Source organism: Schistocerca cancellata, chromosome 8 (assembly GCF_023864275.1).
Source record: "Schistocerca cancellata isolate TAMUIC-IGC-003103 chromosome 8, iqSchCanc2.1, whole genome shotgun sequence".
NCBI classification, from domain to species: Eukaryota; Metazoa; Arthropoda; class Insecta; order Orthoptera; family Acrididae; genus Schistocerca; species Schistocerca cancellata.
This window is the reverse complement of record NC_064633.1, coordinates 490,398,478-490,420,871: the sequence shown is the minus strand read 5'-3', so window position 1 is coordinate 490,420,871 and position 22,394 is coordinate 490,398,478. Positions and strand designations below refer to the sequence as shown.

The following is a 22,394-nucleotide window of genomic DNA, read 5'->3' as shown; positions in this document are numbered from 1 at the left end:
TTTCTTCTCCCTGGATTTTAATACCTACTCCAAATTTTTCTTTTGTTTCCTTTACTGCTTGCTCAATATACAGATTGAATAACATCGGGGAGAGGCTACAGCCCTGCCTCACTCCCTTCCCAGCCACTGCTTCCCTTTCATGCCCCTCGACTCTTATAACTGCCATCTGGTTTCTGTACAAATTGTAAATAGCCTTTCGCTCCCTGTATTTTACCCCTGCCACCTTTAGAATCTGAAAGAGAGTATTCCAGTCAACATTGTCAAAAGCTTTCTCTAAGTCTATAAATGCTAGAAACGTAGGTTTGCCTTTCCTTAATCTTCCTTCTAAGGTAAGTCGTAAGGTCAGTATTGCCTCACGTGTTCCAACATTTCTACGAAATCCAAACTTCCCCGAGGTCGGCTTTTACTAGTTTTTCCATTCGTCTGTAAAGAATTCGAGTTAGTATTTTGCAGCCGTGACTTATTAAACTGATAGTTCGGTAATTTTCACATCTGTCAACATCTGCTTTCTTTGGGATTGGAATTATTATATTCTTCTTAAAGTCTGAGGGTATTTCGCCTGTCTCATACATCTTGCTCACCAGATGGTAGAGTTTTGTCAGGACTGGCTCTCCCAAGGCAGTCAGTAGTTCCAATGGAATGTTGTCTACTCTGGGGGCCTTGTTTCGACTCAGGTCTTTCAGTGCTCCGTCAAACTCTTCACGCAGTATCGTATCTCCCATTTCATCTTCATCTACATCCTCTTCCATTTCCATAATATTGTCCTCAAGTACATAGCCCTTGTATAGACCCTCTATATACTCCTTCCACCTTTCTGCTTTCCCTTCTTTGCTTAGAACTGGGTTTCCATCTGAGCTCTTGATATTCATACAAGTGGCTCTCTTTTCTCCGAAGGTCTCTTTAATTTTCCTGTAGGCTGTATCTATCTTACCCCTAGTGAAATAAGCCTCTACATCCTTACATTTGTCCTCTAGCCATCCCTGCTTAGCCATTTTGCACTTCCTGTCGATCTCATTTTTGAGACGTTTGTATTACTTTCTGCCTGCTTCATTTACTGCATTTTTATATTTTCTCCTTTCATCAATTAAATTCAATATTTCTTCTGTTACCCAAGGATTTCTACTAGCCCTCGTCTTTTTACCTACTTGATCCTCTGCTGCCTTCACTACTTCATCCATCAGAGCTACCCATTCGTCTTCTACTGTATTTCTTTCCCCCATTCCTGTCAATTGTTCCCTTATGCTCTCCCTGAAACTCTGTACAACCTCTGGTTTAGTCAGTTTATCCAGGACCTATCTCCTTAAATTCCCACCTTTTTCCAATTTCTTCAGTTTTAATCTACAATTCATAACCAATAGATTGTGGTCAGGGTCCACACCTGCCCCTGGAAATGTCCTACAACTTAAAACCTGGTTCCTAAATCTCTGTCTTACCATTATATAATCTATCTGATACCTTTTAGTACCGCCAGGATTCTTCCATGTATACAACCTTCTTTTATGATTCTTGAACCAAGTGTTAGCTATGATTAAGTTATGCTCTGTGCAAAATTCTACCAGACGGCTTCCTCTTTCATTTCTAAGCCCCAATCCATATTCACCTACTATGTTTCCTTCCCTCCCTTTTCCTACAGTCGAATTCCAGTCACCTATGACTATTAAATTTTCGTCTCCCTTCACTACCTTAATAATTTCTTTTATCTCATCATACATTCCTTCGTTACCTGCAGAGCTAGTTGGCATATAAACTTGTACTACTTTAGTAGGCATGGGCTTCGTGTCTACCTTGGCTACTATAATACGTTCACTATGCTGTTTGTAGTAGCTCACCCGCACTCCTATTTTTTTATTCATTATTAAACCTACTCCTGCATTACCCCTATTTGATTTTATATTTATAACCCTGTATTCACCTGGCCAGTAGTCTTGTTCCTCCTGCCACCGTACTTCGCTAATTCCCACTATATCTAACTTTAACCTATCCATTTCCCTTTTTAAATATTCTAACCTACCTGCTCGATTAAGGGATCTGACATTCCACGCACCGATCCGTAGAATGCCAGTTTTCTTTCTCCTGATAACGACGTTCTCCTGAGTAGTTCCCGCCCGGAGATCCGAATGGGGGACTATTTTACCTCCGGAATATTTTACCCAAGAGAACGCCATCATCATTTAACCATACAGTAAAGCTGCATGCCCTCGGGAAAAATTACGGCTGGAGTTTCCCCTTGCTTTCAACCGTTCGCAGCACCACGACAGCAAGGCCGTTTTGGTTAATGTTACAAGGCCAGATCAGTCAATCATCCAGACTGTTGCCCCTGCAACTACTGAAAAAGCTGCTGCCCCTCTTCAGGAACCACATGTTTGTCTGGCCTCTCAACAGATACCCCTCAGTTGTGGTTGCACCTACGGTACGGCTGTCTGTATCGTTGAGGCACGCAAGCCTCCCCACCAACGGCAAGGTCCATGGTTCATGGACATTCACTTCGTTATCGCAGCCTGTTCCCTAGACGAGGACGACGACTTGGGACGCCATGGTCAGGACAGGAACTTCTGCAACAGGACCATCTGACAAATTCATTACAAAATTAATTAAAAAGTGTGACTTGCAGAAGGTAAGTTCAATTTACACAGTTTCAGTTCATTGGGAGAAGAATATTGCCTTCTCTGTCAGAAAGTAGTAAGGGAGGGTAACGCCAGGATTCATTACGAAGTTAAGATTTCCTTCATTTGCAAGTCATTCTCCACTCCACATTCACTATCCAGATGAGATATCATTAAACAGTTTTTACTATTGTTATAACCAACCTAACACATTGCTATGAAGTTGTGCATGAACTGAACAACGTCACTATCTTGCAGCATTATACATGTTTATTAAAAGTAGAACATTGCTCCCTCGCAAGCAACATTTCTAAATTATATTGTTTAGTTTTGCATTTTGCATTTCTTACTCTTTCATACAGAGTATGGCTGTGTATCAATGTGAGTACGTAATAGCAGGTCAAATATTACCTACATGTAGGAAGAAAAACAAGATTATGTCGCTAACCGACAACAGAGGGTACACTGTGAGCCTAAGTGCTGTGTAGCGGTGTGGAGTAAGGTTATTCTCATCATTCGATTAATATGTGAGTACAGTATAAAATAATCGGATTACGAAGTTATGCTGAGCGTCCGCGTCGGGAATTGATACGCGATCTAGTATTTCGGTGAAATGTGACATTATCACTCTGAAGGCCATAGCAACCCGTCGTATAATACTTGTAGAATACTAAAAAGTCTTTAGTTGCAAGTGTTTTTATTTTAATAGCAGTTGCGATTTATAGGATCTTCGTCAGACACTATTTCCATTCTAAACTATTATTTCCAACATAAGAAACTAATAGCCAAGACAAGGCACCGCCAAAAGATGTAAAGGTCACCGTCAGCATTCTGCATGTAACCCCGTCGGTCCAAAAAGTTTCGATACTTAGTCAATCATCATCATCATCATCATCATCATCATCATCATTTAAGACTGATTATGCCTTTCAGCATTCAGTCTGGAGCATAGTCCCCCTACTTAGTCAATAATAAAAAAATTAAAAAAATCGAGTTGAGATGGTGGTTTCAAAACTAAGTGTGTTACATAGTTTCCACCCACTTGAGTACAACGCACAGAACGTTCATAAAAGCAGGTGAAACTGTCAGAAATGTTCTTATTTGGAATGATGTTCAATCCACGCGTCACATTGGCTCGAACGTCGGTTACGTCGTCAAAGCGTCGATCCTTAATGTGAATTTTTATACTATGTCGTTTTGTGGTAGGTTCATATTCATAACACTAACTCTCGTCACCCCTGACGATTTTTTCCACAAAAAATTGTCCGCGTTTCACATTTCAATCGAGTCGCGGCAGGCGTCCACCGTCGTCGTTCTTGTTCCAGAGTCAAGGTGTGCGCGACAAACTTTGCATACATTTTTCTCTTCTGTAAAACATTCTGGAGAGTGTAAGGAACACTTGATTTAGAATGATTCTCCACTGCGATCTGAGGGACAATAAGGCAGACACCCACGGTCGCACCCCGCCACTTAACACTGCCTGCTCACAACTGACTGGTCAAATGCACATCCCTCGATTCCGGTTGTTAGTTCAACCTGACGCTGTAGTTACTGCACTCACATCGATCATACGCCAGGGATAATACCAGTCTCGCAACATGCTGGGCGCACGGTGTACGCTGATGGTGGCCTCACACCACTGGTAGACTGTGTTTATTACACTTTTGTTACATCCTTACACCTATTGACGGTGCCTATCTTGCCTACAAGTTTCTTTTATGTTTTATATATTACCTGAAGAGCACAAGACATATCTGATGATGATCAAAATGTTGGAAATCTGTATTAAAATAAAGGAAGGAATTTGCTACTGAAGACTGTTTAATATCCTACAAGTATCTAGCATTTCAGTGTGAAAAGTTTTAGTAGCACCTCGTCGTGCACAATCTATTATGCCTTCTTTAACTCGCCTGGATGTTGGACGATGAACAAATAAAATAATGTTCGTGATAGTAAAAACCATTGTTCACATATTGGTAGCTTCATGAACCACTCATTAATTTGATGAATGTGGAGATATTACTAAGTCAACAGGAGTAATTTTGTAACATGAAAAGAGATGCAAAAGATGGCCCAGAACGTCGAGCCGTGGCGTAGTGGATGGTTTAGTGGAATAAATGAAAGCAACTTAAGTTGCAACTTCAGTGGCTGCCTGTCTCTACTTCAGCCCTACATATCTTCAGCCCTACATATAAATCTTGAGCAGAAACTCAGTAGTATGATAAAAAAAATCTGCCGGCGTTGCTCCAAGAATATTTTGTTCTTTGCCAGTATTTGTGACACACTGGAAAGAATAAAGAGTGTTCCACGATTTGCAATGGCGCAACTTAGATATCAAGATTTAGGAGTTCTTGCTGCTCTTTAATTAAACTCTAATGATATAGCTGACACATTTGCAAACAAAAACGTATTCTGTAACGATCTATTGCCGGTATGTAATCAACTCTATTACAATGATGTATAGCACTGAACAGTTGCGAATTACGTGCAACAATATATGAGAAACTATGCACTGCTCAAACATGCTACGGTATATAGTGTAAACACTATGATCTACATGCTTTTTTAATATCTTAATTGCTTGCTGCAGACGTACTGTTATAGTGAAATGTCATGCTACGAAATAGAACAGAGCTTCGTTTGTTGAAATTACTGCCTCACAGCCGACTTAGTGGCCTTAAAGAATGTCACAAATATACACAGTAGGCCCACTTTTGGTGGTTAAGTGAGAGAGCCCTGCGAGACTTATCCCATGGCCAGGACTGTCCACGAGGGTGTCCTTGGATCCCGTCACGAGAGAACCTCCCGGCATGTGGCTTGGGGATGAGGATGCGTCTGTCTGTACCCCCCGCAATAAATCCATAGACATTCCAGTCTGTACTCGGCACGTTACAGTCACTTCCAACTAGTTTTGCATTATCTAGATATTTCCACGCTATTGACCGTAGAGTTTATGTGAATGACTAGAAATTCTCAGCGGAATCGGGTAGCCGGTAAAAACATCCGACAATTAACTTAGATTCACCTACACCTATTATGCGCGACCAGATGACTTCACTTTCACACACAACTCCGATCTCAACAGACGGTATTTTTGTCAACTGCAATGAACACTCCCCCTCGTATGGCTCCAATCGGTTGGATTGAAGGAAGACATTGACACTTTACAGAGGCGGGCTGCTAGATTGTTACGGTAGATTTGAACAACGGAGACTTTGGGAACTCAAATGGGAATCGCTAGAGGGAAGGCGACGTTCTTTTCGAGGAACACGATACAGTAAACTATAGAGAACCGGAATTTCAAGGTGATTGCACAATGGTTCTACTGCCACCAATGTACATTTCCCGTAAGGACCACGGAGACAAGAGAAATTAGGGCTCGTACGGAGGTATATACAATGACGTTTTCCCTCGACCTATCTGCGAGTGGAACAGGAAAAGAACTGAATAGTACTGGTACAAAGTATCCTCCGTTACGCACCATACCGTGGCTTGCGGAGTATGTACGTACATTTAGGTAAATTCAACATGCAACATAGAATCGAGAAGTGCCAAGAAATTGAAAGCAAAATGTACAACGCGCTTGTTCACTGTCCAAAAGGATTTGAATAAATTACAATACGAAAGCTATGGCAAATACTTTGGCAAAGGATTTCCAAACGCTATCACTTCTCTATACATAAAAATTTGTGTGTGTACACACAGACAGGTGTAACAAGTAAAGATAAATCTGCAACGCCTTCCGCGACAAATCCATCGTTGTCCAAATGAAATGCAATAACTCTGTAACGAGCCACTGGAGACAGTGGGCCCATTGTAGCAAAATACTCAGAAGAGATCCCTGAACAAACTCTGAAAGTTTGTGGAGTTCTGGTTCACTCTGTACATGCTCCACAAGCCACAGTACAGGGCACGGCGGAAGGTAGATCGTACCAGCATTCTCCAAGATTACGCGACAGGGTTTCGAGAGAACTACGTCGTCTTCCTCCCACGGATTCCTGTTTAAGCTTCCGGAACATTTCTGTTACACTTTCGTAAGGGATATGCCGGCCTATTACTTGATAAGGACTCCGCACACCGCAACTGTGCTCTTGCATTAATCTCAAATCCTCAATTTCCTTTACTGCGAGGCTGGATGGTGAAAGTGTCTGATATTTCATTCCACTAGGATGTAATTGAGTTGTAATTGGGAAGTAAGTAATGCGAAAAACAATTTACGTATTTAAACATGTGAATAAATTATGTTTTCACGCTATGGGCATCGTGTATTACGCTGTAGGAATATTAAATATCTTTTCCTATTTAATGTAAAATGGTTTTTGTAAATAATTATATGAAGATCATGAAGTCCATTTCTCCGTAACAGAGCACAGGGGACGATGCAGGAGACCCTCACCGCCGTACTAGGCAAGGTCCTAGTGGAGGTGGTTTGCCATTGCCTTCCTCCGACGGTAACAGTGATGATTATATACAAAGCATTTTTGTTCAACAGGTATTGTGGTATTTTAGTTGTGCTGGTGCTGTACATAGGATGTATGAAATGTATTCTCAGTTGCGAATTCGAACAACGATCAGCTGTATAAGGAAATGACGATAGTGAAAATCTGCGACGGACCTGGACTCGTACCAGGATTTCGGCGAGCCGTCGCTTTAACCGATGGCTACCCGTGCACAATTCACGGCCAGACCCAAACTTCTACAGGGTGCTACAAAAAGGTACGGCCAAACTTTCAGGAAACATTCCTCACACACAAAGAAAGAAAATATGTTACGTGGACATGTGTCCGGAAACGCTTACTTTCCATGTTAGAGCTCATTTTATTACTTCTCTTCGAATCACATTAATCATGGAATGGTAACACACAGCAACAGAACGAACCAGCGTGACTTCAAACACTTTGTTACAGGAAATGTTCAAAATGTCCTCCGTTAGCGAGGATACATACATCCACCCTCCGTCGCATGGAATCCCTGATGCGCTGATGCAGCCCTGGAGAACGGCGTATTGTATCATAGCCGTCCACAATACGAGCACGGAGAGTCTCTACATTTGGTACCGGGGTTGCGTAGACAAGAGCTTTCAAATGCCCCCATAAATGAAAGTCAAGAGGGTTAAGGTCAGGACAGCGTGGAGGCCATGGAATTGGTCCGCCTCTACCAATCCATCGGTCACCGAATCTGTTGTTGAGAAGCGTACGAACACTTCGACTGAAATGTGCAGGAGTTCCATCGTGCATGAACCACATGTTGTGTCGTACTTGTAAAAACACATGTTCTAGCAGCACAGGTAGAGTATCCCGTATGAAATCATGATAACGTGCTCCATTGAGCGTAGGTGGAAGAACATGGGGCCAAATCAAGACGTCACCAACAATGCCTGCCCAAACGTTCACAGAAAATCTTTGTTGATGACGTGATTGCACAATTGCGCGCGGATTCTCGTCAGCCCACACATGTTGATTGTGAAAATTTACAATTTGATCACGTTGGAATGACGAAGCTAAAATGAGCTCTAACGTGGGAATTAAGCGTTTCCGGACACATGTCCACATAACATCGTTTCTTTATTTGTGTGTGAGGAATGTTTCCTGAAAGTTTGGCCGTATCTTTTTGTAACACCGTGTATAGCTCGTCGTTCCTGCGTAACAGGCCGTACTCGTGCAAACATTATATCATTCCCGCCCAGTGAAAGGTATTTTTAATTGAAACTCGCTGCCTTGTATCAACAGCTAATACGATATTGCAGTCCCTGCGTTGCAACATCGTACATATGGTGGTTGTAGATGTATTATAAAGATATAAAATGTTGATTAATTCTATAACAATTCGTAAGTCTCATGACAAATGATTTTAATTCCAATATGAAGCTGCATAGTTCCGAGCAAAAATCAGTATAGTAGAATTGTTCTGAATCAATAAATGTCAGTTTTGAAAGGAATTTCAATCTCTCCGTTTTTACTCTCCGGTTTTAATACTAACGTTTATGTGCTACATATGTATTTCTAATTGTATAAAGGGCAAGTAGTTGTGGAGAAACAGAAGAAATAATTAACTGAATTAAAATCGAAGTTGACAGTTATGCCAAAATTAGAAACTAATGGATTTTTAATCTTCCAGACAGATTGTCCTGAAAACTAATTATCTTTATTAAAACACGCGTGTGACCTCCTTTGAGCAAAACTTCACAAGAATTCTTTTTTACCTTCGAAAAATGAACAGTTTTTCCTAATGACTGCGAAAGGTAAAAAAATTAAGAGGTGGAGGAGGGGGATGCAAGCGCAAGGGGGAGAGAATTTTTCTGTTTCTTACAATCCTATCCCCTATGAGCATTTTCTCTAAGTTTCAAAACTTTATAAATTATTCTCACGCTAACCCTCATTTGCCTGTCGTCGGTGTTTCATCTAGTGTCTTCCAAAGGAAAGATAAGATCGTTGCTCAAATCCAACAGAATAATTAGCAACATACTGCATCTACCTTTCCAAAGCAATCACGAAGAATGCTCCACCACAGTCGTATGTACTGAACAACAGATGCAACACTAGCGAAAACCTTTGTCGGAATAGAGAAGCAATGGAACGATTTTAAAGGCCGAAAGTCTGATTTAAATTAGTTGGCACTTGATAGTAATGTGGAAAACATGTTGGTGCGACCATGATCACTCTCATACTTCTTGCCACACGCGCTTACGACCGCTCTGCTTAATGAAGGAAGGAAGGAAGATCACAGTTCAACGTCGCGTTCACATCGAGGGTACTATCGACGGAGCAAAACTGACAGTTGACGTGCGCTGGGCGCGGAAGTTTCGCGCTCCTAACTCAACCAACCACGCAAGGGGATTATACACTTCTCTACGCCAGCGCCTCAGTGTTGTCACAGTTCTGTAGACGATTATTGTTTCCGACTGCAGCCGTTTGAGCTTCACAGCTGAAAGCTGGGAACTGTGCTGCTAGCTGTCAAGTTACTTCTTACGCAAACTCGGCTACAGGAAATGTTCGTGTACAAAGGTACATTGACATCCGACCATTTTTTCTGAGTGCTTCACTTTTCTACGAAGTATTGTAATTTTAAATCAAATAACATTACGCCGTTAAGTACTAGTTCCTGTGTGTAAAAGAATAAAGTCGATAACTCGACCGACATGTTGGAGGTACCTAGCTATCGGTAGCACGAGTTTCCTGACAAAACGGTGGATGTTTCACATCAGCTGCGTGCAGTCCTTGGCTAGGAGCAGCAGGCCAGCCAGCTACCTGCAAGCCCGGCGCGGTGTGACGGACGCCTTTGTCCGGCCGCAGATTGAGTCATCTGTCTGCCGGACTCTGGCCCCGCCGCGCAGATCTATAGCGACAATCAGCCGAGGGGAGAGGTATAGCCCCCGCCGCCGTCTCAACACCCGCGCCGGGGAGAGAAAAATTTCCCTACTCCTCGCTTTAGAAAACGTCTCGGACGATCGGAACACTTTGTTCCACTCTGTCTTTACACAGAAGTCATCTCTTGATACCAAGGAACCAGAGACCTACCAACCTTTTCACTGACACTGCTGGGAAAAGCAACATACTGTTCGTCGACCTTTCCTTCAGTCGAGTTTGCGTAAGAAGTACCCTGACAGCTAGCAGCACTGTTGCCAGCTTAAACTGTGAAGCTCAAACGGCTGCATGCGAAAACAATGACCGTCTATAGAACTTTGACAACACTGAGGCGCTGGCATAGAGACGTTTAAAAATCGCCTTATGTGATTGGTTGAGGTAGGAGCGTGAAGCTTCCACGCCCAGCGCACTGCGACTGCCAGGGACCAACTTAGCCGTCTCGTGTCGTGCCGCGGTAGTGTCGGAGGTGGGAGCCATTATCTTGTTCCGATCTTTGAAACAACTAACCTAGCCTACAGTTTTACGTGGATTCCCAACAATGGTGCTATTCGACATTTTCACATTTTATGTATTTAACGAATGATGACAGGGGAAACACTAGATAACTATTTAAAACAGATATATACATTTCTACGCAGATACGATCTCAAGTTCGTAATGGGTTTATACCTCTTAAGTCAAGGTTTGTGATCTAGTCAGAAGTTTCTGCAGATAAATTGTGAAAGTTTTCAACTATCTCTTTGAATCTCCTGAAGGGACATTACACTGTTTGCAGTCTTCGTCAGTCATACTGGGGACAGGACTTCTACCCTCTTTGGCGCAGTAATGCTCCACATCTGTCCCAGTCGGTTCTGGTCTGATTCAGTAAGCACAAGTGTCGTCAGGGTAGATGACAAACTGCTGGTTGCTTCCACGGAGTTTTGATCAGTTGGTGATGCTTATTGGAAGATTGTTCATACCATTGATTGCCTCAGGCTTCTTGCATGTTGACGTTAGTGTCCTGCAGACTGATTGCTGCGTGCCACGATGCCTTTGTAGACCCAAATCGCTAGGGTTATCATAATACAATTTTTGAATGAACTGGTAATGTCTACCCACATTCGTTCCCTTTAATGTGCGTCAGGGCGCTGATGACCTCGACGTTGAGCGTCCATAAACCCCAACACACACACACACACACACACACACACACACACACACACAAAATACCGTTTTTTTTATTATTTTTGTTTAGATGATCAGCAATGACTGTTCTCTCTTTAATGGTGATGGCATATTACTAAGGATTCAGTAGTCATTGTGTGTTTGTGGAGCGAATACACCTTGTGATGAGGTGCACTCATTGACTGATCTGTGTGTCAACTGTATTAGTGTAAGCACTGTTTAACAAAGTGGAACAGCAATATTCCGCGACTGAATATGGAAAGGCTAAAAGCTGATGATCTGAGGACGGTTACAGTGGCACCCCAGGCGGTTCCTGTTAAATTCTGGAGTATTGTTATGAGTTTTGATTTTAGTTGCCACATTCTGTATATGGATTTTGTATGTCAAAGACCTGTCTAGGGTCACTCCAAGCTATTTTGGAGTGTTGTGATATTGGAGAGTCTTATCTCTAAGTGTGATCTTAGTTTTGTAGTTTGCTTGTTTATTCAGTAGCTGGAAAGTTGATACATCTATCTTTCGAGGAGAGAATTACGTTTGAAGTATTCAGCCATTATCTTCAGGTCTGATGTTTGGTTTTGATCTGAGCGATCCCAGCAATATCATCAGTGTAAATAAATTTCCTGGACTTTGTTTCTGGAAGGTCATACATAAATTAAAAAGGAATGGGGCCATAACGGAACCTTGTGAGATATCATTATTTATTTTGTGAACTCAGCTTTTAGAGTTCTCTGAGAACACCTGGAAGTATCTACTCTTCAGCACGTTTCCAATTAGAGTGGTTAGTTTCCGACACGGAATGACACTGATGAATTTGAGCAAGCGTCTGTCATGCCACACGGTATCACAGGTTGTAGACAGTTCGAAGCAGACCCCCATGTTTATCTTCTGCTTCTCAAAGCCGTTTTCGATATGAACTGCTATTAACAGAACCTTTTCCTCACCTCCTCTTCCCCGTCTTAGCTTGATCTATGGGTTTACGGTTGTTGATGGCTGAGCAGATTCTATTACGAATAAGTCTCCCCAGGAGCTTGCATTTGGCACTAAGAAGAGCAATGGGACGGTAGTTTATAACTTTTGAGGGATCTTTGTTTGGCTTGAGTCAGCAATTATCTTAGTTTTCTTGAAGATCTGACTCGTAATATGTTTGAAAAGAATGTGTTCCTCCGTTTGACAGAAGCAGGATCATTGTGGAACAGAAACTCATGTGAATACCATCAATGCTTGCTGTCTTTGTAAGCTGCATGTTCTTTATAGCTTCTATGGTTTCTTCCAAATGAAATGGGATGGAAAACTCTGATGTTTGTGGAGCCGACTGTTTCTTATTATTGTCGGATGGTGGTGTTTGCTGTATCCAGCTTCCTCCTTAAGAACCAGGCCTTCCTCATGGAGTGAGTACGGCCCAAGGAGGCTACTGTTTCCTTCCATCTGTTTGATTGCTCACATTTGGTGATTGTAAAAGGTCGAACGTAGTCGAAGGGTCACCAGTGTCTTCAAATTCCTTGAGAAGCCTTTCGCTGTCTTAGTTCCTGCCTGGAATGTATTCTCTGTGGTAACCCCTTGGTATGCATACATAGTTTTGCTGCGTTTTCCAGTTCGCTAATCAATCTGTTGTTTTTGAAGGTGAGTTTTATCCATCTCATCCATTTTCGTAAAATTCCTTACATCCCCAGAGTATACAGTGGCTTTTGAAGCCAGCAGTGACGATACTTTCCTGTTGTGTCGTGAGCAGAGGTGGTGAGCCGTGGATGGCTCATGTTGTGCGTTTGATTAAACCTTGGTTGCTATTCTATGTTTAGTCTCCCGCGGTTATCGCGATTATGCTGTTATGCTCTCTCTCGGCGAGTGGCAGCAGCGGTGTGTATCGATATTCGCACCTTCTACTATCTTTGGCCTGGCTCTTATGGTTTCCGGCTGTACTGTGTGCAGGAAGTTGGTCGGTTGGCGTGGAAGCAGCGAGGAAATCTCCGCGGCGCGTAGTTTGGCCGGCGCAGATTGCGTCGTCTACGCGCGGTCGGAGTGTGTGGTGCTGTTCCCATTGCTACGACGTCCGTGGCTCACTGATCCTGGACACGAAAGTTGAGTTTTGACCTAATCTACCAGCAAGTCTCGACTGTTCACATGGTGTCGTTTGGATTTCGTTGACGGCTGTTGGGACATTCCAGCGAGCAACAACGTGAGTTTTCAAGTTGTCAAATTTTGGCCACCCTCCGGTGGAGTTTAACTGTACTTGGTTATTTCAATTGAAGTGCACCAGCGGAATCTCCTGCCTTGTGACCGTTAACGTTCCGGTTACCTGCCTTGGCCGTTGGCGTAAATTCAGGCAGTGTATTTTCCTCATCGTGTTGTCGCTGTCCAGTACGGTGTGTAGTTTGACAGCTCAATATATAATTGGTTGTGGGCGCCAATACTCTCTACGTTGTTCCATTGAACCCTCTGTTGTGAGCTGGTCGGGTGGAGCGGAAGTTATCTTGTCGGTGGGTCCGTTGACCGTCTGTCGATTGGGTTGTCGTCGGATCGAGAATGGTTGAGTCGACTGCCTGTCTCACGTAAGTGAGCGTTAGTGTTTGAATTCCAGGACGACCCGCGGAAACTTCTGAGCGCCGTTGGGTGTAATGTCTTTTCTTATATGTTCTTGTTGTTTGTATGGCTTCTAGACGATTTTTAAATTAAGGTCGTTTTACCCTTAAAGTGTAAGATTGATTGAATCTTCAGCCTAATTTAAAGAACTGTTTTAAGTAAGGCCTTTGGCCTTTTTAAAAATTTAATTTTGTTGAGTCTTAAGTGATGGACCGATTTTGAATTTAAGTTGTTTTGCTCTTAAGGTGGGAGATCGTTTGGGCCTTCAGCCTAATTAAAAGAACTGATTTAAGATAAGGCCTTCTGCCTTTTAAATTTCTGATTTTGGTTTGAGCTTTAAGTTATTGGCTTTCAGCCGATTTTAAATTAAAGTGGTCTTTCCCTTTAGGCATGAGATTGTATGGCGTATTCAACCGGTTATTAAGTTCCAAAAATTAATGCTGTGTTTTTTTTTTAATTTTCTTGGCTCTTGTAATGTTTGGTCAAATACATAAAGTTGTATGTTCGAGTGCATAACTGACAGCCGCTTATTTTGGCCCCTTTCCACAATTTAAAGTACTTGTCCAGTCCTGTGGGTTTAGCACGGCGTCTCAGGTGGAGAAGGCTAATTGCATCCTGGTGGTTTGTACAAATTGACTATCGTCGAGTTCCCCACTTCAAATGTAACTTTGAGAACGTTGTCATCTGAGGTTGAAGGCAACACTTCATAGCTGCTAAGGCTGTTGCTTAGATAAGTTGGCAGTCCGTATTCAGGACGGTTGTTATCAGTTGCCACCTAAAAGCCTGGAATCTCCGCTGCTGTTGGTTGGTTGGTTGCTTGGGGAAGAAGACCAGACAGCGTGGTCATCGGTCTCATCGGATTAGGGAAGGATGGGGAAGGAAGTTGGCCGTGCCCTTTCAGAGGAACCATCCCGGCATTTGCCTGGAATGATTTAGGGAAATCACGGAAAACCTAAATCAGGATGGCCGGACGCGGGATTGAACCGTCGTCCTCCCGAATGCGAGTCCTGTGCCTAACCACTGCGCCACCTCGCTCGGTCCGCTGCTTTGAAATTGTACATTACTTGTGGATTACTTTGAGTAAGACATCGTTTTGGTGTTCTTTATGTTCTGGATAAACGTCCACTCATTGCTCTACTTATGCCTTCTTTGGTGTCACCCGTAGAGCGAGGTGCCGAAACAAGGTAGGTATTTCGTAACGCAACCACAGGAGGAGATAGTCGCTGCAAGCCGCATCGACGAATACACCGGCGTAACCACTTGCAGAAACGTTTCGGTAGGCCGCCGCAACCGCTCCTCCACTTACAGCCAGCACAGGACCGCTCAGCCTCAGTCCGCGATCATGGGCTCCTAGTAGGCCAGCAGTGTGATCAATGCTTTAGGCAGAACCCTACGTGAAACGTAACGTCAAATGTACTCTGGGTGAGAAACCTGTACTGAGTCTGTATCAAGTGATACGATAACGTTCTGAACCACTCGTAAATAATTATACAATTCCTATGGAAATCAATTGTACAAAGTTAAGTAATTCTTATTATCTATGTTGTAATAAAGTGATTAACATTTTGCATGTTATAAGTATCCATCCCGCATCCTCCTGGGGCAAACGACAGAATTTACCGTGGTACTGACGAGTGTATTTTCGTCCTGTGCAATCTCTTCTACGCTCAGCTGGTAAACTGATACTGAAGGTCCAATCTTATGAACTTAAGGATCCCAAGAAAGACGTCTTCGGGTATTTTTCCTCAGTAGCCACTGACCAAGAGGTCGTTTAAGACAGTTCGTTCTCATCTTAATAGTTGTAGTCGTGAGCAACAGTGGTTTTCACATTAACAAATACCGTCATAACGAAAGACTTGATAAGTGACACGAAAAAATCCTAATACCGGCATGGTGTCGAATACGCGATCTTGAGATCCGTGGTCTAGAGCACTTTGTGAATGAGCTACCGAGAGGTATACGACGAACTCAATTAATAATATGTGCAAGAAGCGAGAAGACTTCTTTCCAGAGGACCACAGGTAAAGAGCGTTGCAATCGCAACGCTGTAACCACGCAGGTACACATTACACTACTATTTGTAAAAGGTGTACCACTCGGAAGCGTCCGCAGCTCGTGGTCGTGCGGTAGCGTTCTCGCCTCGTGATGACTGGGTGTTGTCTGATGTCCTTAGGTTAGTTAGGTTTAAGTAGTTCTAAGTTGTAGGGGACTGATGACCATAGATGTTAAGTCCCATAGTGCTCCGAGCCATTTGAACCACACAGAAGCAATGGTTTGCAACACGCCACGATAAGACGGTATGTAGAACAGCACAATCATAATAAGTGATTTAAATGGCACAGTGGTGGCCAGTGGGCACACGTAGGCCCACTTTTGTGTGACCGGACAGGTCAGTGTTACGCAACGCTCAGTCGATGCGGAGCCGTCATACGAAGTGGAAATTTGTAACCAAGTGCCACTATGACCCGCCGACATCACAGGGTCGAATATCGGCGTGTGAGAGCGTTCGAATGGGACAGAATGATTGGTCTCCGGTACGCGGTCCGTCGTTCCGTGATACTGCGGCTAGTACAGGGTACGTTGCTTGAACACTGAGGCGTGTGTGGGACCAGTGGAAAGAAGAGGGCCGTACACAGCTCCGACAGGGTACTGGAGGACACCATATGACCACAGCGCCATCTTGTCCACTTGGCCGTAACGGACGGTACAGCTTCGTTCGCAGTGTTGGCGCAACGTTGGAGCACTGCAATGGGTGTCGGACATGTCTGCGTCGACGGTTCGACGCAGTGTTCCGTGGCCTGGACTGGTGGCATGCATGCCATTGCGTCGGCTTCCATCGGCCAACCCATCAACGCTGCAGACTGCAAATGGCATGTGAACTCCGACACTGGTGTGCTGAGTGGCAAAATGTAGTTTTTCGGCCGAGCCCCGCTTCAACTTGTCCTACAGTTACCGCCATGTAAGCGTTCGATGTCGTGGTGAATGCAATCGGGCAGACTATATTGCTGAGCGTCATAGCAGACAAACGCCAAGTGTGATGGCATTGGGAGTCATTGTCTGTAACACGCAATCTCGCCTCCTACGTCTTGAGGGCAATCTGAGTAACTACCGCGACATCAAAAATGTTTTACAGCCCGAGGCACTGCCCCTCCTGCAGGAAGTTCTACATGCCGTGTTTCAACAGGACAAGGCCTGGCTGCAAGTGGCGAGGAAAGTGCAAGCCGTCTTCGACCAATGACGGTTACCACTGCTCTCTCCTGGCCTACCCGTTCACCTGACATATCGCCAATCGGACATGTCTGGGGATACGGTCGGCCGGCAACTTGTTCGTTCAAGTCCTCCTGCAGCCACTCTTGACGCTTTGTGGACGCTCCTACAAACCGCGTGGCAGAATTTTCCCCAGCAGCGTATTCAGGCGCTTTTTGATTCCATGCCACGACGTCTAGCGTCTATGACTGCAACACATGTGCCGCTACTTCTTGGTGAATTTCCACAGTCATAGTGCATGTATAGGTCTGTAATGCTAATCATTTGTGTAGCGTCATGTCCCTGTTTACTGAAGATTAAGAACCGTGGTACTGCTCGGCACATTTCACATTAACAAGCACTGGCAAATTTTTAGGTACTAGGGATATAGTAACTGCTGTCACCCCATGATCTATGGGAAGATGTATGTACGGAGAACACTTCAAACGTAACAGAACTGAAAACTGACAGACGAAAATCACAGGGCTGAACGGGGATCGAACGAGGCCCTTCAACCTCTAGTATCTTCTTTTACCGTTTAGCCATTGACCCTCTACTCCCACTATAAAAAAAAGAAAAACCTACAAGCGCAGCAACGAAACTAACACGCCTGTTCGCGTAAGTTACACGGTATTGGGAGATTTTAGTTACTGGTCGACGGTGTGTGAACTATCGGCCTTAAAATACACAATGACAGTGACCAAAGTATCCGGACACGCCCAAAAACATATGTTTTTCATTTTAGGTGCATTGGCTGCCAACTACTACCAGGTACTCCATATCAAGGACCTCAGTAGTCATTAGACATAGCGAGAGAGTACAATGGGGCGCTCCGCGGAACTCACGGACTTCGAACGTGGTAAGGTAATGGGCATCACTTGTACCATACGTCTGTACGTTAGATTTCCACGCTCCTAAACATCCCTAGGTCCACTGCTTCCGATGTGATAGTGAAGTGGAAACGTGAAGGGATACGTACAGCACAAAAGCGTACAGGCCAACCTCGTCTGTTGACTGACAGAGACCGCCGACAACTGAAGAGGGTCGTAATGTGTAATAGGCAGACATCTATCCAGACCATCACACAGGAATTACAAACTGCATCAGAATCCAGAAGGAGTTTTTCACTCTGTAGCGGAGTGTGCGCTGATATGGAACTTCCTGGCAGATTAAAATTGTGCGCCGGACCGAGACTCGAACTCGGGACCTTTGCCCTTCGCGGGCAAGTGCTCTACCGACTGAGTTAGCCAAGCACGACTCATGACCCATCCCCACAGCTTCAATTCTGCCAGTACCTCGTCTCCTACTTTCCAAACTTCACAGAAGCTCTTCTGCGAACCTTGCAGAACTAGCACGCCCGGAAGAAGGGATATTGTCCAGACATGGCTTACCCACAGCTAGTTCTGCAAGGTTCGCAGAAGAGCGTTTGTGAAGTTTGGAAGGTAGGAAACGAGGTACTGGCAGAATTAACGCTGTGGGGACGGGTCGTGAGTCGTGCTTGCGTAGCTCATATGGGAGAGCACTTTCCCGCGATAGGCAAAGGTCCCGAGTTCGAGTCTCGGTCTGTTGCACACCTTCTGCCAGAAAGTTTGCATCTGGATCCACAACAAGTACTATGACAGTTATGAGAGAGGTGAGAAAATTTGGTTTTCATGGTCGAACAACTGCTCATAAGCCACACATCACGCCGGTAAATGCAAACGACGCCTCACTTAGTGCAAGGAGCGTGAACATTGGACAATTTAACAATGGAAAAACGTTGTGTGGAGTGACGAATCACGGTACACACTGTGGCGATCCGATGGCAGGGTGTGGGTATGGCGAATGTCCGGTGAACGTCATCTGCCAGCATGTGTAGTACCAACAGTAAAATTCGGAGGCGGTGTTGTTATGGTGTGGTCGTGTTTTTAATGGAGGGGTTTGCACCCCTTGTTGCTTTGCGAGGCACTATCACAGCACAGGCCTACACTGATGTTTTAATCACCTTCTTGCTTCCCACTGCTGAAGAGCAATTCGGAGATGCAGTCTCCATCTTCCAACACGATCGAGCACTTGCTCATAATGCACGGCCTGTGGCGGAGTGGTTACCCGGACAATAACATTCCTGTAATGGACTGGCCTGCACAGAGTCCTGACCTGAATTCTATAGAACACCTTTGGGATGTTTTGGAACGCCGACTTCGTGCCAGACCTCACCGACGGACGTCGATACCTCTCCTCAGAGCAGCACTCCGTGAAGAACGGGCTGCCATTCCCCAAGAAACCTTCTAGCACCTGACAACGTATGCCTGCGAGTGTAGAAGCTGTTATCAAGGCTAAGGTGGGCCAACACCATACTGAATTCCAGCATTGCCGATGGAGTGCGCCACGAACTTGTAATTCATTTCAGCCAGGTGTCCGGGTAGTTTTGATCACATAGTGTATCTTCTTCAATATTGAGTTGGTTGAATGATCCTGAAATATTTTGCTGTGCTTCAAGTGGCACAAACAAGAATTGTACCGTACGTAACACTTGTTCGAAATACTTGTGCCTGTGACATTTGGAAGGGAAAACAGCTACATATCTCGATTGTCAATGGTATGGAGGGGAGTGAGAAACTACTTCGATTACGTCTTTTGTTTGTTGGTGTTAAATGCATAAATCAAAGTAATAGTGATCTGCGTTCAACCAGTGGGACTTTTACGCACCCTGATCTTGCGCCCTTTTCCACTTCTGTACGAGCTGCAAATCCACATCCTACAACACATTAGTCACTCCGGGCACATCACGCTAATACCGTGTAAGACTGCCTCTGCCATAAATTCGTTGAGGATGAGAGTCTTCAAGTTTCTTTAGATATGTGCTATCCAGCTAAGCCTGCTTACTGAAGAGTACATCCTTTAGAGGTACCGAATTGACAGGCTACATTTCCCCCCCTTTTCCAAGTGGTTCTGGCATATACTTTTACGAAATTAAGACCGTGTAATTAAGTGGCCCAGTCGAGATGTAATAGTGCGTCTAAGTTTCGTCAAACCACGGACGCATACCTGTAGCCCTATCCAAACGGATGCTGCCATCTTGGAAGACGAGAATTTCCACAATGTAGGCTACATATCAAGAAAATATAGAAGAAAAGTCAACACTTGGTCATAGAGAATGTTGAAATAAAGATCCTGGTTGATGTTCACTGTAACCTGAATGAGCCCAAAACATAGTACAAAAAACATCCGCAATACATCACTGAACCATCTCAGGCGTGAAATACAGCGTCCGCATACGAGGGCTATGCCGAAAGTTTTTAGCAGAATGTGTGAAAAAAATTTATTTGCAAAAAAAAGTTTACAACTTTTCAAAATACTCTCCATTAGTATGTATACATTTTTCCATTCTCTGAAACCACTTAGAAAATGTGCCAGTCCAAGCTTCTTTTGTCACTTAGTGCACTCTCGTACGCTGCAATGGCCTCTTCATCTGATGAAAACCGTTGCCCTAGAATTTTTTCCTTAGTCTTACGGAACAGAAAGAAGCCACAGGGGGCCAGGTCAGGTGAATAGGGGGGATGGGGTTACGCTCGCACTTTTTCCTTCTCCAGAAAGTCCATCGTTCTGGCAGCCCTGTGCGCAGATGCATTGTCGTGATGCAGCAGAAGGTGCCCACTCTTGGACTTTGGATGCTGTGACTTCCATGTGGCGATGACTTTTGGAAGACAATCGTTCACGTACCATTCAACATTGACTGTGCGACGTGTGTCCAAGGTCACAGAGGTGAGATGCCCGATCTTTGTGAAAAAAGTTGCCACCACCTTTTTTCCAGAGCTCCGACTTCGTCGAACTTTTGTGGGTGATTCCTCCCCTGGAAAGCACCACACAGAAGACTGTCTCTTCGTTTCGGGGTCATAATGGTAGAACCACGTTTCATCACCTGTGACGATATTGTAGGTGTCTTGGGAATTCCCTCCGTTGAATTTTTCGAGCATGATACGACATTAGTCCACTCTCGCCTCCTTTTGGCTTTCTGTCAGGGAATGTGGCACCCAACGGGCACATCTCTTAGTAAGGCCTAAGTGACTATGAACGATGGTCTGTGCTGCTGTTGATCCAATATTTAGGGTCCCTTCAATGTCGCAAAATGTAAGATCTGGATCTTCTTTGATCATTTTCCTCACAGCATCAATGTTTTCAGGAGTCACAGCTGTTGTTGGCCGACCGGGACGAGGTTCATCTTCAATTGACTGCCGACTCCTCGAAAACTCTCGAAACCAATTTCCAACTGTGGCCATAGAAGGGGAAGCTTCACCAAAAACACGCAGCAAAGAAGAATGGCATTCTTCGCCACTTAAACCCTTTTTATAATCGTAAAAAGTCATGGCGCGAAAGTCGCGGCGCGACAGCTCCATCCTGCGCCGTCTCTGACTCAGCACTGCCTGTGCTTTCTTACCGCGCTGCGGGGGGATCACCGCTAGCTAGGGGCTGCGCGCGCACGTCCCAAGGTCGAAAAACATAGCTCTTTCGAATGAAAACAACCCCATTGTCCTCCGCCTTACGGTTTACGGGCTGCTAAAAACTTTCGGCATAGCCCTCGTACTGCCTCATGTGTTATCGGTGCATTCGACACCTATCGTCATTTGGGAAGAGGAAATATCGCGGCTCATCGGAAACATTACCGCCTCGAGACTGCTATCATCCAGTTTCTGTGTTATATGGCACACTGAAGAGATGCAGCTAAATGCGCAGCTGTGAACAACGGTGTTTGGCGATGTGGTCTACTCTCAGTGTTATTGCAAGCATTTTCCTTCGCGACGTTCGGCAGGAAACTGGTCGAATTGAAGCAGCGAACTGAGAGCAGCGATTTTTGTCGGGTTTAAAACCCACTGTTATTGTCAGTACGAGGCACTAGAATCTGACGTCTGTCGGTTAGGATCTTTTAAGACCGATGTTCTCACGCCGCGTTAGATATCTTTTCCTTGGAGGTACGTTGGAAAGTTCGCGTTGATTGGCTACACTAACAAATCAGGCAATTTCATTCAAATGTGTTCTGGGGTAAGTCCAATCAACGTAGCTCCTTTTTGTCATTCTGTCTCACCTCCATGTCAACCCACCGTATTCTGGAGATTTCATACACTAAGCTATCACATATACACGACACGTCACTTCAGTCTTACAACTTACGTCAGTGGTGGAGGGTCATATGATCTTCTGGTGCAAGTTCTACACCATCTGTAGCGCTACAGTTCGTATTGTGTGCTCTTTTGAAGCGTTGACCTCTTTTTTGTTTTGCATATTCTGATCTCATTTTCTCGTACCGACACAATATGCTGTAGCAGTAATCCCACGCCTTTAAGGGGAGCCGCTGGACTCACCTTGGATCCGGATCGCGCGATCGTTCCGAGGTTGGACACCAACTCTTCCTTCGTCATGCCGATGCCGGTGTCCTGCAACAAAAAAACAAAATATTCATTGC

At 44.4% G+C, this 22,394-nt stretch overlaps 1 protein-coding gene across 1 annotated transcript in view; it reads right to left on the bottom strand.

The window, feature by feature from the left end:
- Positions 1-22,394, bottom strand: part of LOC126094443 (heat shock protein 75 kDa, mitochondrial) — a 308,018-nt gene that overhangs the window by 98,897 nt on the left and 186,727 nt on the right. Inside the window, exon 5 of the mRNA XM_049908816.1 lies at positions 22,294-22,365. Within this exon, the coding sequence (XP_049764773.1) occupies positions 22,294-22,365 (72 nt within the window). The remainder of the gene's footprint in view (positions 1-22,293; positions 22,366-22,394) is intronic.